Here is a 17,737-nt window from a genome sequence, read left to right on the forward strand (position 1 = left end):
CCACTCCCTGACTGGAGTTGGGCCACTAGATATAAACAGATACAGATGGTTGTAATCTCTTTCACAGCCTCTCTTATAGCAATTGGGAAAATGCAGTAGTAATCACCTCCCAGATACCTGCACAATTGATACTTGATAGAGGTGATTCTACAGTACCTGTCTCATGATACACAAGCTTTTAACCTCTGACTGTATAACTTATACCCTGCAGGTGTTGGAACACCAACTTCACCTAGCTTATCATATAACTAACAACCCATCAAAATAACACCTTTGCCTATAACTCCATGTCAAGCGATGATTTGAGAGAATCACAGAGTGGAAGCGACATCTTGCCTTCTGACACCCTGTCTCTTAACCAATATTGATATCTCAGACACACTGCCAACACTCTGCCCCCGACCTACATTGTCACAACTCTTTTCCACATTTAAAAGACATTTCCATGATTGGCTGTTTCTGCCAGATGACCCAGACACCAAATGTCCCTGGCAGTCCACCAGAGCCATGGCATTGCTTATGATCCTGTGCTCACTACTGGTGATTGGGTGAGTTGCTATATGGGGGAATTGTTCATCTTTCTTACATCCTCAATAAAGCCTTGTTTTATAATGTGTTGTTAGACTCCATTACTGTTTGGACCACAACATCAAATATATGTCTTTCAAAACAAAATAAAAACATTCTGATATCTGCCAAGTTAAAAGAATACAAAAATACATGACAAGATGTATTCACTATATAAGCAACTGAAAATTTCTTCTTTGTAACAGCTGTACTTTTTCGGGAGATGTCTGATGATATAAGGACTGTAACGAGATTTCTTTCTTTTATAGAAAAGTATAAATTTAAAAGCATTCAGAACTCCTAGTCTTTCTTGAAAAAAATTGATATTGAAGAAAGTTGAGAATACAATCATGACTGCCTAGGGACATCTGTTTTACCTTATTATGTCAACCCTTCTCTTTAATAATGAAATCAACATATATACACAGTGATGAAAAACATTAAAATGTGTGGCTAGCACAGATCTTTCTCGTGAGAATTTTTCTCTCTTTTCTTCTTGTGTTTTATAAACAAAGATAAAGTTTGGATGTTATTAAAAACAGTTTCTCAGGATGTGGACAGTTCAGGCTTGGCCAATCAGGCCTAGGGGGAAGCTTCGAACTGACCAATCTGGGTGACCTTTGAAAAGTCTATATAAGATGGAATTAAATAATAAAACCTTCTTCTTGATGCCACTTTGAACCTAAGTCTTCTTACTCTGCTAGCGGCTCAACAGCGACAAAAATGTTTTCTTTTTTTCACCTAACTTTTGTAAATGAATGCAAAAAACTTGCATAGAGTAGTGCTGGTAACTCATGTAAGTTTGATGAATAATGGGAATAGTCTTTATGAAAGAAAAAAGTCCAAATATTAAATTTCCCCCCTACTTTGTAAAACTGTATACAAAACACTGGGTACTCCTGCACTTTTCCTACTTAGTTCATGCATCACCACTCACGAGTTTTTTACTTCTGTTATTCTTTGAAATAGCAACACAAGTAGGAAATATAAGCCAATATAAATCCTATACTTTATGTCAATGGAATGAAGTTTACTACTTTAGGGTCTGTTCTAGCAAAGAACCTATGAATTTTAATTCCCACTGTATTTTTATGTCTCTGCTACTCAACATTAACCATGCAAATAGCTACAATAAGAACATTTCTCTACAGTCAGCTATTCCACTTTTAACACAAAATAGGTTCCACTGACCTTCCATGGAAGAGATCAGTTTGTGTCATATTATTTGAGGATTGGCCTCTTAATCCCAGTAGAACTTCTCATTTTATTCCATGCAGTTGTATACAATTGCTGGTAGACATTTGGAAAACAACCAAGGCTGGACAAGTCAGCCTGCTTTGAAAATGTCTTAAAAGGACTAGCAACTTTCCATTTCGCTGTTTAGCATGAAGTATTCAATCAGTCATTACACTTTACTGGTCCAAACTTTTAATATCCAAAAAAACATGTAAAAACACACACCAAAGCTCTCTACAAACTTATGTTTGAATCAATTTGCAAATAATATTTAAAATTAATTTTAGGGAAAGTATTTTTTCTTAAAAACTGGTGGTTTATGCTAATGCTTGCTTACCTCATTGTCAGACTCCACAAGCACTTGATCATATTCACTAAGAGCTACTAGGAACATGATAGATGTGACATTTTCAAAGCAATGTATCCATTTTCTTCTTTCCGATCGTTGGCCTCCTACATCCACCATTCTGCAAAATTAACAATGATCACATCAACTCCACAAATACGTTTGCAGATAAACATACAAACACATATGAAACACTGAATTCAAGAATTTAGTTGAAAACACAATTTGGTTTTTCTTAAAACTGTTACCATTCATATTGAAGACTAATGGAATATGTTGTAAATATAAAGGTTATAATATTTTCTTTTTAGTTTGATGTGCTTTCCGAATTTGACTTATTATGGGTCTCAAAGCCCTCAAATTTCTGGTATTCAAAACGCTTATGATTCTGAGTCACGATTCTAGAATGTATGCTCTGTATATTCAGCAGAAACACGTGTCCACAGAATTAAGTTGGTGGCCTGCCTTTCTCCCAAGAAACTAACAGTCAAAATTTCAAACTTGTCAAGGCTGCCTAATTTTAAGAGTATAAATAGAATATAATCTGTATTTACTGAAGTTGTTAATAGCCAAAATAAAAACTTAAATTTGCTGGCAGAGTGTACTCCCAATTTATTGTGGATCTCAATGTAACTAGACACTTGGGTGTCTAACTTGTAACTGCATAGTTATTCTTTAGCAATTGTATTTGCCCTCAGAATGAGCTGTGGGGAAAATTATTTGTAGGAATGGAATTAAATTTGCAAAATATCACTTCTCTATAAAAATCAAGCACAGAAGTGGTACCTTTCCATTTCATAATTTATTATTCATAATAAAACATTTATACTAATTTTATTGAAAAATTACTTCCAGTTATTCTATCAATAATAACTACCTTCAGAAAAAGACAAATATGTTTGTCTCTCATCCTCGACACCTTTAACAACAGCTGCTAATCATATATGGACAGAAACATGAAAATAAAATTAACACCAAGCTCAAATTTTAAAAACATTGAATAATTTGTACTTTTAACCAATATCCTATACATGGTATTACTAATGTAAAAGGAAAAAAGAAACATCAAACTGGTGTTAAACTTTTTTCTACCTGAAAATGACGCTTTGTAAGTCAAATGGATATTCAATGATCCCTGTTGTTGGGACTCGAACTCTAAGCACATCTTGCTGAGTTGGCAGATAGGCCAAATCTGCTATGCGGTCCAAGTCGTTAAGGTAACTATAAATGGGAAGAAACAACAGGAATGCAAGACAGTGAGACCATAATCCCACTGAGGAAAAGAGAAAGGAAGTCTTAGGAAAAGAAATGGGATTTGGGATAGGAAGAAGTACAACAGAAAAAAAAGCAATAATGACATAAAAGAGGGAAGGAAATGAAAAGGAGTGCTCCATTCTCCCTCTCCTTTTTATTACAATTATATTTATTGTTATTATCATTATTATTATATTTTACTTTGTTTAAATTATTTAACTGTTCATATCTGAATCCATGGGTTTTACTTCCCCCCCCCCAATTCTCCTCCCCATCCCACTGAGAGAGTGGGACAGCAGGGGAGTGAATGAGCTGCTGCATCATACTTAGTTGCTGGCAGTAGATATAACTTTCCATTCTTTTATCAACTTAGAGGGAATTAAATATGATTCTGACAATCAGTCTGAAAGCTTTGCCTGCATCAGCAATACAAAATTTCATTCAAAAGACTCTAAAATCAATACATTCTCCTTATATTTCTCTTTAAAGCTCATGTTCCCTCTGATCCAAAATAATATAATTAATTTTTTAAAAAATCATCATTGGGTAAGTGTGTGTGTCATAAGGATTGTCATCAGGGTATTTCTGCTCTACTGCACCCACTGCTTTGTACCACATCTGAATATTTTGGGATATAGCAGAAATTAATTGTTTCTCTTTAGTCATGTACAGTCTTCCAAAATACCAGTGGAACAAATCAACAGACATGTTCAATACCATTAAAATTACTTTTGTATTAACTGTGTAAGAGTATACTTTTGTTTTTCTAGAACTGCATACACATTTTCCATTAGATTCCCAGAGGACAAGAGCTACCACTGCACCTTTAGGTGGAGACCAGACCTTCCACAGGATCACCGCTTCAACCTAACTACTTCACTTGGACTGCCACCACCACCCTGACTAACAGGGTGTCAGGTTGTATCTGACTTTGTCAGTGGGTTTTTTTTCTTGTATTATTGCATTTATTTTTAATTTTCCTATCAAATGATAATCCTGACTTGCGATCTCCCACTGGTTTGTTTTCAAACTAATACAGTGGGAATATGGAAAGTGTAAATGAACAAAAGTGAATATTTACATAAAAAGGAAAAGATGACTGGAATACTATTATTACTTAAATGCACACTACCAGCACACACAATTTTCAAATATTATCATAGCTGTTACAGTAATACAGAACATTTAGAATCATTTTTTTTTTTAGAATAGAATGGAATTGTTCCAGTTGGAAGAGACCTACAATGATCATGTAGTCCAACTGCCTGACCACTTCATAGCTGGCCAAAACTGAAAGCATATTATTAAGGGCATTGTCAAAATTCCTCTTAAACACTGACAGGCTTGGGGCATCAGCCACCTCTCTAGGATGCCTCTTCCAGTGTTTGACCACCCTCTCAGTAAAGAAATGTTTCCTTATCTGAACCTCCCCCGATGCAGCTTGGAACCATTCCCACACATCTTGACAGTGGATTTCAGGGAGAAGAGCTCAGCACCTCCCTTTCTATGTCTCCTCCTAAGGAAGACGCAGAGAGCCATGAGGCCACCCCTCAGCCTCCTTTTCTCCAAACGAGACAAACCCAGAGTCCTCAGCCGCTCCTCACAGGACATGCCTTCCAGCCCTTTCAGCAGCTTGGTGGTCCTTTTCTGGACACATTCAAAGACCTTTACATCCTTTTTAAATTGTGGGCCTCAGAACTGCACACAGCACTCAAGTTGAGGCCCCACCTTTGATAACCCTTTGATAAAGGGTTTATCATAGTTTTGGTTTATCATATTTTATAAGTCTTTATTATTGCAGTGAATTATATTCAAGCCTTCTTCATATCAAAAGGGTTGGATCAATGAGTTGAGTGGATCAACTGGTAATGTAAATGTTTCTCTCCGAGTTCATTAAGAGAGTGTGAATATCTCTCTGAGTTAGCCAGACCAGCATGTCAGGACCATAAATATGGCTAAGCTCAATATAGAGTATAAGAACTGAACAACTAGCAAAAGAATTTTGAGGAGTGCAACAGGCTTGAATTGGTTTCAATCCACATGTTAACATAGGGTTAAAATGTTAGTTAAAAATAGGCTTTGGGAAGGGGGGTTGGTAAGAACTGCATGTACAAGCTCAGGGTGACACGAACACGAAGATTGGTTAGAAAATATCAGGGATTGTTTCAGCTAAATCATGCAGATTCGCACCTGTGAAATAAATCAGAAATACTGCGGGAGGAGGGGAGCTTAAAGACATGCTTGGGGGAAAACAATGGAACAATATTAAGTTGATTAACATATGACCATGAGAAAGATTCTCTGAGCTTTTGTCCCCCTTCCACCAGCACAGGCACCTGTCTGTGGCTTCCAGGGCTGAAGGCTGAACTCTTAATTCAAATTCAAATTGTCTGGCCTGATGGCTTATCAGCTAAGCATGCATTTGAAACCAGCACAGAAACCGCTGAATCATCCCATGAAAGACCTTCACCTTGGAGGGGGCTTTGGGGGTCTCCAAAGACCACCAGGACATACAGAGACTGCATGGTGCACATGCTAATGATATTAATGACTTCCGAGAAATGATTTGTATAACCACTCCTATCCTGAAGAATGTAATGAATATTCATGAATTTTACCTATAACACTGTGTCTTTGGGGGTACTGAGGTGTGTGTGTTTGGTGGAAACAATTCCCACACACCCGGTGCATCGAATAAATCAAATACCCACTTCTCTGACTTGGTCTCTGAAGTGTCTCCGGGCTTGATTGGGGCGAATCAAATTGGCACCCCAGATGGGACCCTGACTCTGCTCGGCTGCCGGATCCAAAGGTAAGCAGACCTCCCAGTCGCAACCCTGAATTTTCAGGGGGAGCTCAGCTGTCCTTTGGCTCATGGTGGGAGTAGACTAAGGACCATCTGCACCAAATTAAGGTATTTGCTACTTTTAAAATAAATGCCTGCAGGTCCGGGGTGCTAGTCCCCGAGGGTGGGTTGAGACTGGGTCTCCCAAAATTAGTCCCGGGCAAGGGGTTGGACCCCGCTGTCAGGAAAAGGTACTTTTAAAGGGTTGCATCCCTGGGGTTGGACCCCGCTATAGTGAAAGGTACCTTTAAGGGGGTTGGACCTCACTGTATTACACCATACTGTGATTTTTGTTCTGTCTGTCGTTATTTTGTTACTGTGTTACTGTGTCATTATTTTGTTACTGTGTGAGTGTGAATGAATGAGACGTGTCTCCGACACGAAGTGAGAGTGGAGCTCCATCTGCGTTTCCGTTCTCTGGTGACAGAAACGGCCAGAGAAAAGCGAAGCGAGTGGCAAAGAGTGAATGAGTATAAATCATATATAAACCGTTGGTTTGGAGTATCTGGAGGGGGGCAGATTGTATTATTGGAGGGGAAAGACTGAATTGAGAACACCCAGACCCCCTACATCTTTCTAATGTAGCTCCATGTGATTTCCTTTTGAAATCCTGTGTTTAGTGTGGAAACTGGACTTTTGTGTGCTTGTAATTGAAGGAATAGAATAAGGGGAGAAGTGGCAGAGAGTAGCATGACTTTGTGGCTGGTTCCCCGGATCTGAGGGGTTTTGAGAGGAAAAGTCAGAGGAGACATGCAGGAAAGTGTGTGTGGAAGGAAGAAGAGAGGGAGAATAGACAAAAGGAGGCAATGGGATCATCAGAAAGCAAGGAAATACCCCAAAAAAGTCCGTTGGGATGTGTGTTAGCACATTGGAAACAACTAGGAGGGTTCTCTGGAGGGACTATGAAAAAGAGCACCCTAATTAAATATTGTAACCAGTGGTGGCCACTGTACAAATTAGATGATGGTGAAAAGTGGCCAGAAAATGGGACTTTAAACTATAACACCCTAATAAAACTAATGTTATTTTTAAGGAGGGCAAACAAATGGGATGAGACCTCTTATGGTGATTGCTTTTTCACTTTAAGACATAAACCAGAATGGCAGAAACAATGTGGTATTAATTTAGCACCTCAGGACTCGATGGTCCTTGTATTGGAAAAAGAGGCAAAAGGGAAAAGCTGCATGATAAGGTGCTGTTCATCTTGCAGCATCGGACAGCGGTGTTTAAAGCTCAAAGCTGAGAGAGACCAAGATCCCTTAGAAACTCAGGAGTTGATGAACTGCAATGGTGACACCCTAAGATCAGGGGCAACATCCCGCAGGTCCTCAGCATCCCTGGAGGATAATGAGGATGAAGGGACAAGTGAAGCTAGCTCAGGAATATCATCCAGAACTAGAAGCAAGGCCCTTGTAAAAGAAAAACTAATAGCACCACTCAGACAAGTGGTAGGGCCAGATGCGGGAATAACAAAAGTTAAAACACCATTTACAGCTTTGGATTTAGATACCTGGAGGGAAGCAGCCAGGCTGTATAGAGAAGACCCAGAAAAGGTAGCAAAGAGGTTTGAATTAATTGTTAGAAATCAAGATATTGATTGGGAGGACATAGATTTAATGCTATCAGAATTAACTGAAACAGAAAAGGCAGCAGTAGTATCTGCAGCAAGAACACGTGTGCAGGGACAGACAGCTACTGGAATATTACATGGGAATGTAGATAACATCTTTCCTATTTCAAATCCACAGTGGGATGCGAACAATACACAAATGTATCCATTTTTGGTTAGCTACAGGAAATTAGTACATTGGGGACTGCTAAATGCCATTCCTAAAACCATTAATTGGTCCTTATTATTCAATATTCACCAGGAAACCCCTGAGTCCCCAGGCTTGTTTATAGAAAGACTGAGAAATAATATGAGAAAACACGCTACACTGGACCCAGCCTCTGAAGCCGGGCAACAACAGTTAATATCTTTGTTGATGGGTCAGTCAGCACCAGATATACGCAGAAAGTGGCAAAAGATTAAGGGGCCAGATAGCCGAGACTTAGAAAAACTCTTAGCAGATGCATGGGAAGTATATAAGAACAGAAAACAGGCCGTCATGGTAGCAGTGGCACAGGCTGAGGAGCCAAACACCCCCAGGGGCGGGAGAAGGCCCCCACCTAGGGGGCAAAGACGGCAACGCCCAGGCCGTGACCAGTGCCTGTGCTGTGGGGGGTTTGGGCCCTGGAAGCGAAATTGTTCTAATCGTGCTGCGATTATGCAGACGCAATCATCAGCACCTCCAGAACCAGTGACTGTAGCACAGCTGCATACAGAATGACGGGGACCGGCAGGTCCCTCCCTAGCAGACTTGCTGGTTAAAATTAAGCTAGGGGAACGGGAGGTGGAGTTTTTGGTGGATACTGGAGCCACATTCTCAGTCCTGAATCAAACTTTGAGTCCTATAAGCAGTAATTACATCCAAGTTATCAGGGCCATGGGGAAAACTGAAAATGCCTACTTTTTGAGACCTTTAAAATTTACATTAGGCAAGAAAATGGGAATACACCAATTTTTATATCTTCCAAATTCACCAAAACCCCTATTAGGCAGAGATCTACTAACCTGGTTAGAAGCAAAAATAGAATTCACAGAACAAGGAATGAGACTACAGGTCCCTGAGGAAAAATTAATTATGGCTTTAAGCCTAGCAAATATCCCTGAAAAAGAAATACCCATAGATAGTGAAATAACTGATCAAGTATTCCCCTTGGTATGGGATGTCAAAATTCCAGGAAGATCAAAACAGGCTTCCCCAGTGGTTATTGAACTGCTGGAAGGAGTGCAGCCAGTATCAGTAAAACAATATCCACTAAGGCATGAAGCATGGGTAGGAATAGAACCAATAATTGCTAAATTTATTGATCAAAGGTTGTTGAGAGAATGTAGGTCTGCCTACAATACCCCAATTCTACCAGTGCAAAAGCCAAACGGAAGTTACAGATTAGTACAAGACCTGAGGGCAATAAATGCAATAACAAAACCACTACATCCTGTAGTGTCTAACCCTTACACCTTGCTTACAAAATTGCAAAGTGTCTGGGTGTGGTTTTCAGTTTTAGATTTAAAAGATGCTTTCTTTTGTCTGCCATTAGCTGAAAGCAATCAGGAAATTTTTGCCTTTGAATAGGAAAACCCCAAAACAGGGAGAAAAAGCCAACTTACATGGACTGTATTGCCACAAGGATTCAAAAATAGCCCCACGATATTTGGAGATCAATTAGCTAAAGAACTGGAAGGCTGGACACCACCCCTTGGGGAAGGTACACTTCTGCAGTATGTTGACGACCTACTAATAGCAACAAGGACTCGTGAAGACTGCAAGAATTGGACTGTAAGCCTTTTAAATTTTCTGGGACTAAGTGGATATAGGGTTTCTCCTGAGAAGGCTCAGTTGGTCCTCCAGAAAGTTACATATCTGGGATATGAATTGGCAGGAGGAGAGAGAGCCTTGGGAAACAACAGGAAGGAGGCAATCTGTCAAATGCCCTGGCCAACTACAGTCAAAGAACTGAAAACTTTTCTGGGAATGACAGGATGGTGTAGGTTGTGGATCCCTTGTTATGGGTTGATTGTGAAACCCCTGTACCTGCTCCTAAAGGAAACCAAGGGCACCTACCTATGCTGGACGCCAGAGACTAATAATGCATTTGTAACTCTGAAATGTGAGCTAATGCAAGCCCCAGCATTGGGTATACCAGATATCACTAAACCTTTTCTGTTGTTCTCACATGAGAGGCAAGGACTGGCGTTGGGACTTTTGGCACAGAAGCTGGGACCCTACAAAAGGCCAGTGGCTTATTTCTCCAAGCAATTGGATGTGGTCAGCCGAGGATGGCCCGCCTGCCTGCGTGCAGTGGCAGCTGTGATCCTGAACATAGAAGAAGCCTGCAAGTTCACAATGGGCCAGAAGATAACTGTTTTTGTCTCTCATACAGTGTCAGCAGTGCTCACGCAGAAAGGAAATCACTGGTTAACCCCATCTCGCTTTCTCAAATATCAAGCTGTCCTAGCAGAATCAGAGGATGTGAGTATCCAGGTAGCCAACATCTTAAATCCAGCAGCTTACCTCCAGGGCAGAACTACTGAAGAACCTGTACAACATGACTGCATTGAAACCATGGAGGCAGTTTACTCCAGCCGCCCAGACCTGAAGGACTCTCTGCTGGAAGATGCGGAAAACTGGTTCACTGATGGAAGCAGTTATGTCAGAGATGGTAAGCGCCTTGCTGGGTATGCAGTTACAACCACAGATGCCGTCATTGAAGCAAAACCGTTACCTGTGGGGACATCTGCTCAAAAGGCTGAGATAATAGCTCTAACTCGAGCCTTGGCACTAGCCGAAGGAAAGGCTGTCAACATTTGGACTGATTCAAGGTATGCTTTTGGGGTGGTACACGCTCATGGGGTTATCTGGAAGGAGAGGGGTTTATTAACCTCACAGAAGAAAGAAGTCAAGCATGCTACTGAAATCTTACAATTGCTAGAAGCAGTGCTGAAACCTTCAAAAGTGGCTATAATGCATTGTAAAGGGCACTCCCAGGGGAACACCATCCCTGAACTGGGAAATGCTATGGCAGACAAAACAGCAAAGACAGTGGCTGGTATGGTTCAAATACAAGCCCTAGCTCTAATCCCTTCTAGCATCCTTATGGGTGAGAAATCCCCACCATATGACACTGATGATTTGAATTGGATACAAAAAGAGAAAGGACAAATAAGAGCAGATGGGTGGGCTAGAATAAAGGATCTCCTGGTCATACCCAGAAAATTGTTAAAGTTATTTATCCAAAGCGAACATTCCAAAACACATTGGGGAGTTAATGCCTTACATAACCATTTAAAGAGCAAAGTGATAGCATCAAAATTAAAGGAGACAATCGAGGACATAACTTCCACTTGTGAAATCTGTCTTAAAAACAACCCTAATACCACTGTTAGGCAAAACACTGGAACAATCCTCAAAGGAGCCTTACCAGGGGACGTATGGCAAATTGACTTTTCTGAATTACCTAGGAAGGGGGATACAAGTACCTTTTAGTCCTCACAGACACTTTCTCAGGTTGGCCAGAAGCCTTCCCTTGTAGAACAAATAAAGCTAGAGAAGTTGTTAAAGCCTTAGTACAAGAAATAATTCTACAATTTGGGGTACCCAGGGAAATTAATTCTGATAGGGGATCACACTTTGTAGCTCAGGTGGTTCAGGGAGTAAGTAATCTACTAGGCATACGCTGGCAACTACATATACCATACAGGCCACAGGCAAATGGACAAGTAGAAAAGATGAATCACTTAATAAAGCAACAATTAGCCAAAATTTGTCAAGAAACCAACTTATATTGGTATCAGGCTCTACCCATGGCTTTGCTAAGAATTAGGATAAAACCACGGCTCAAGGAAAAACTGAGTCCCTTTGAAATTTTGTATGGAAGGCCCTATGGAACAAATGTGATTCACAATGACAGTGTGGCTCTGGTAGGGCAAAGCTATCTAACAGATTATGTAAAACATTTAGGTCAAAAATTACAATCAAAATACACTACCGTTGTTAATTGTAAACCCCCACCACCTGATAAACCCTTTCATAATGTGAATCTGGGGCGTTGGGTTTATGTTAAGTCTCTTTCAGGAAATCCACTCCAGGAAAAGTGGGAAGGACCTTATCAAACGTTGCTGATGACTCATACAACAATTAAAGTACAGGGAAAATCGACTTGGATCCATTATACCAGGACCAAACTTGCACCAAGACCAGAGTGGGAGACAAGAGGAACAGGACCTCTGCGCCTTCAAATACGAAAGATCAATACAACGTGATCTGGACCATGCAAGTGATGCTGGTAATTGGGGCAGGTGCATGGGACCAAAAAGGAATCTTCAATTAATGGACAGTTATAAATACAAGCTGTTGCAGTTACAAAATATGAACATTGAATCAGATTACTTTAGATGACACTTCTCGAGGGTTTAAAGAGGTATGGGACAAACTTATAGCATGGTTACCCAACTTAACCTAGCTTAAACAATTGTTTGTAATAGTTATTTGTATTTTTGCATTGTCACTTACTGTTTGTATTAGTAGTTATTGTTGTATAATATTATGTACTTAGAATTGCTATGCTTATGCTCAATGGCAAAAGTACAAACTTAGATATAAAATAGAGAAAGGTATTTACTTCCATGACATACAAGATTTGTAAAGAATTACAAATTACAAAAGAAAAGGGGGGATTGAGAAAGAGGGGATTGAGAAAGATTCTCTGAGCTTTTGCCCCCCTTCCACCAGCACAGGCGCCTGTCTGTGGCTTCCAGGGCTGAAGGCTGAACTCTTAATTCAAATTCAAATTGTCTGGCCTGATGGCTTATCAGCTAAGCATGCATTTGAAACCAGCACAGAAACCGCTGAATCATCCCGTGAAAGACCTTCACCTTGGAGGGGGCTTTGGGGGTCTCCAAAGACCACCAGGACATACAGAGACTGCATGGTGCACATGCTAATGATATTAATGACTTCCGAGAAATGATTTGTATAACCACTCCTATCCTGAAGAATGTAATGAATATTCATGAATTTTACCTATAACACTGTGTCTTTGGGGGTACTGAGGTGTGTGTGTTTGGTGGAAACAATTCCCACACACCCGGTGCATCGAATAAATCAAATACCCACTTCTCTGACTTGGTCTCTGAAGTGTCTCCGGGCTCGATTGGGGCGAATCAATCATACCAATGTTTCGTAAGGGAAAAGTATAAAATGTATTCGCTTCAGATCAATGTCGAAGTCAGATTTGGGTAATCACCCCTGTCCTCCAAGCTCGAATAAAAAGCACCTGCACATAACCTTCATGATTATGTGTTATCCACGCTAACACACATATTCCCTTCTGACACCTGAGGATGCCTAGGATCCTGATAGTGATTCGCCCCAATCGAGCCCAGAGACACTTCAGAGACCAAGTCAGAGAAGTGGATATTTGCTTTATTCAGTGCACCGGCTGTGTGGGGAATTGTTTCCACCAAGCACACATACCTTAATACCCAAAGACACAGTGTTATTGGTAAAATCATGAATATTAATTACATTCTTCAGGATAGGAGTGGTTATACAAATCATTTCTCAGAAGTCATTAATATCATTAGCATGCGCACCACGCATGCTCCATATATCCTGGTGGTCTTTGGATACCCCCAAAGCCCCCTCCAAGGTGAGGGTCCTTCATGGGATGATTTAGCGGTTTCTGTGCTGGTTTCAAACGCATGCTTAGCTGATAAGCCATCAGGCCAGAGCTGTTACCTACAATTTGAATTTGAATTAAGAGTTCAGCCTTCAGCCCTGGAAGCCACAGACAGGCGCCTGTGCTGGTGGAAGGGGGGCAAAAGCTCAGAGAATCTTTCTCAACAGTGAACATATAATAGAGAACGGCAATGACAGTCACATTGGTGTTGTCTCTGGCACAAGCAGCAACTTTAAATAAAAACATCAAAACATCAAACACCTTTTCCAACTGCAACTGTGCAGGCCAAATCCTCACTCCAGCTGCTTCTCACTACACCTTTTTCCAAAAGTCACAGTCCATGCTTAGCTCTTGCTCTTGTGCAATGTCTTCATGATCTATTGCTGTGAAAATTGTTTGAAATAGCAAAGAAACACTACAGATATTGTTCAAATTAAGACAGCTTGTTTGACTGATACAGACTAGAGTGTAGGAAGTATGCAACCTCCAGCAGAAAAGCAGGATGGAATTACCTCTTCCACTGGTTTATTTGCAACCAGAAGAGGACCTGTGAAAACATTTAATTTAAAAGATATCTAACAAAATTAGAGGGCTACATGAAATGTCTTGAGAATGTCTGAATTCAGACTACTCTGGATGAAGAGTGAAAGTGAACACTATCAGAAAATTGTTATTTTTATTTCTTTTTTGTATCATTACTTGTTAAAGATGCAATTCACCATGGCTTTTAAAGCACTCATCTACTGCAGTTCTAATCAAACTACTGACAAATACAGTAGTCACGTGAGAAAATGTGCTGTTTTGGTTTAAGACAATATAAAGGGGAACACTCTAAAAGTAGTTCTCTCCCGTTGTCTTAACCAATCCCTTTCCACCAATAAGAAGTGAAATACAAAGAGATATAAGTGAAAAAATAACAGTTTACTAACAAGCAAAACTGCAACAGGCAAAAGATAATAGTAAATAATCACTAGATACAAAATTTCTAAATCTCACAAACTCCCAGAGAACAAAGAGGCACCCAAAATGGCGGAAATACCCTTTCCATGATGGCTCCTGCCATGGGCAACCACATGTAAGGAGACAAAGGGAAAATGGCATCTGACCCTCCCTCTAAGATGGCGGCCTTCACAGGTGACTGCACGGTCCAGGAGACAAGGAGAGAGGATGGCGGCAAACCCTCCCAGGAAGGTAGGAGCTTCTGAAGCAGTTCTAGTGGCAGATGAAGACTTGCTGGCATGTGTGGAGTCAGCGCTGCCACCCACTGCTTCCGTCTGCCACCGGCTGGACTCCACTGGTGTTGGTGCTGCTGCCCTCCACACTGTAGGTGTGTTGTGTGTTGGGGGGAAGAACTGGTCTGTTGGTACCGATGCAGGGTGACCCGGCCCCAGGGACCGGGGCTTGCTTTGCAAAGTTCACTTCGAAAACGTTTTTGATTGCAAAATGCAGTTTTTCCAAGTGGCTAATTTTGCAAGCCCAGGGAAAAAAAAAAACAAACCACACCCGAAACAACCCCCTCCAAAGTGGAACCTCCACCTTCAGCAAATGCTGCCTGGGGAGAGACACATCTCTATTTCCGGGCTCCAACTTAAAAAGGGACTGCGGCAAAGCTTCTCCCTACCCCCCCCCCCCCCCATTCTGTTTTCTAGCTACAGGGTCTTAAAGAGACAGTAACAAATTTTGGACACAGATAGATATGGACTACAATAGCATTTGGGGTTATCCATGACACGTGCACATATAAAAATTTTAATCACATAACAGGCATGCATAAGGGATTTTAGGATAAAGGTCTAACTAAAAAAAAACCAACACCCAAATAAAATTGCAAGCCCTTAGAATCTTCACCACATACACACATGCACAAATTCTGCAATCAGATTTTGTAACACAACTGCCGGTTCAGTATACACAAGAAGTTGCTACACACATGCACTCTTTCAAACAAACAAGGAAATTGTCATAAATATGGACTTTCATAAAAAGTGTTGTGAACAATTGTCAAAACCAGATGTTTTATTAGTTTATTAACTTCAAAATTGAGAAAGGAGTGGTCAAATACATAACCCAAATCTATTTACACTTCAACCATCCTTATTTCTTTGATCTTTTGCCCCTTCCACCAGCACGGCGCCTGTCCAGGGCTGAAGGCTGGTAACAGTTCTGGCCTTGTGTATTCCCTTAATCTTATCAAGATAAAAGGGGGCAAAAGATTCCTTTTGAAGCCAAGCACAAGAAATCGCTAAATAATATTAATGACTTACGAGAAATGATTTGTATAACCACTCCTATCCTGGGGAATGTGATGAATATTCATGAATTTTACCTATAACACTGTGTCTTTGGAAGTACTGAGGTGTGTGTGTTTGGCGGAGAGAATTCCCCACACATCTGGTGCACCAAATAAAGCAAATACCCACTTCTCTGACTTGGTCTCTGAAGTGTCTCCAGGCTCGATTGGGGCAAATCAAAATTTAAAATTTTATTAAAGATATGAATATTGGAAGCATCCTGGCCATTGTCTTAAGGTGGAGTCCAAAACCAAATAATCACTATTATTACTGGGGAGTCAGTTATAAAGTTAGCAGAAACTGGGCAAAAAATTTAAGGCAGAACTACATGGCCCTATGATTTCATTTTTACCACCTGCTAAGAAATATCTTATTTTGATGAGACATATTGTAGTTATGACCTCTCACCCAAATGGTACTTATTCAGCTAAGCATTATACAAAGGAACAAAACAAAACAACAAAAGAAAATTGCATAAAGTTACTTTAAAAAAACCTCCGTAACATAGCACTAAGTAAATTTACACTACAGACCAAGTCTAAGAAGGTAATGTGGTGGTTTTGATTGGCCCAAAACTTCAGCAAAGTATTTTTTACATCTAAGAGAAATTTAAACCCCTCAGAAGCTGTTGTGGTAGGCCTGAGGAAGTGTCTGAGGGGTGGGGAGTGGCACAAAGATGGCTCTTGTGTGTCCTGAGTGAAAGTTCTGGAAGTTTTTCACCAAGTCCAGCAGAGCCAATCTCTGATGGCTCTGAGAGTGATGGACATGCTGCTGGCCAAGTGTGGGCCAATTAGAGGTGCTGGTTATGCCTCTGTGAAAACATATTTAAGAAAAAATTAAAACAAGGTAGTCACGCACTTCTTTGTAGTTAGAGGAGGAGGTGGAGGTAAAAATATGTGAAGGGAAAACAACATGGAGACACCAAGGTCAGTGAAGAAGGTGGGGGAGGAGGTGCTCCAGGCGCCAGAGCTGAAAACCCTCTGCTAGCCATGCTGAAGACCATGGGGGGAGCAGGTAGTCCCCCTGCAGCCCATGGATGTCCACAAGGATGCAGAAATCTACCCACAGCCCATGCCAGAGGAGCAGGTGGATGCCTGGAAGAAGCTGTGAACCAGTAGGAATCTCATCTAAAGAGTTAAAACTGCAAAGGCCTTGCAAAGAAGAGAAAGGCCTTGCTCCTGGGATGGAAGCAGCCTAGCCTCGGCTCGGGAGAGTCTGCACCTTATGGACAAGAGGACTCATGTTGCAGCAGAATTCAGGCAGGATGTTGCTCGTGAGATTGGACCCACACCAAAGAAGTTCCCAGAGGACTGTCTCTCGTGGGAGGGACCCCGTGGCTAAGTAGAGGACCCCTCTCCCTGATGGACTGACCAGAGAACAAACCCCTCACCCTGCCCCCTGCCTGTGCAGAGAAACTGTCTGGAGAGAAAGAGAGATAAGTAGAGATAAAGAGTATTTGTAGTAGAAGAATTGTGGTGATGAATAGATTTATGGACCTGCTCTGTGGACTGAAAAAATACCCCACACCCTGCCCCCCTACCCAAGCTGTTGGTTAGAAGGAAGAAAGGGGATGAATAAAAATGGGTTTGTAAGAGGGAGGGGGGTGAGTGAACAAAATGGTGCATGAAAAGTTTATTTTTGCCTCTCATTTATCCTCCAGCACTGTTAGGTAATTAAATCACTTTGCAACTTTAAATTTAGAGCCTGTCTGCCCTTTCTTCCGTGCGTCCTCCTACCAGTGTCCTATCTCACTTAACTCATGAGATTGGTGTGTGTTTTTACATTTTTTTTCTTTCCCCTCTCCTGCACATCTGCAGCAGGAAAGAGCAGAAGTGCCTGGCATTTAGTCAGGGTCAAACCCCGACAGGTAATTGTAGTTATAATTACTTTACTTTTGTAAAAATTAATTTGAAT

At 41.0% G+C, this 17,737-nt stretch overlaps 1 protein-coding gene across 1 annotated transcript in view; it reads right to left on the reverse strand.

Moving 5' to 3' along the window:
- The window catches only part of LOC146425660 (guanine nucleotide-binding protein G(q) subunit alpha), a 213,589-nt gene that overhangs the window by 40,566 nt on the left and 155,286 nt on the right, over positions 1–17,737 (reverse strand). Inside the window, exons 5-6 of the mRNA XM_085041668.1 lie at positions 3,242–3,370; positions 2,141–2,270 (exon numbers count right to left, since the gene is read on the reverse strand). Of these exons, the coding sequence (XP_084897794.1) occupies positions 2,141–2,270; positions 3,242–3,370 (259 nt within the window). The remainder of the gene's footprint in view (positions 1–2,140; positions 2,271–3,241; positions 3,371–17,737) is intronic.

The sequence above is a fragment of the Lichenostomus cassidix genome, chromosome W, assembly GCF_008360975.1.
Source record: "Lichenostomus cassidix isolate B80296 chromosome W, HeHo_3.0, whole genome shotgun sequence".
Taxonomy (NCBI): Eukaryota; Metazoa; Chordata; class Aves; order Passeriformes; family Meliphagidae; genus Lichenostomus; species Lichenostomus cassidix.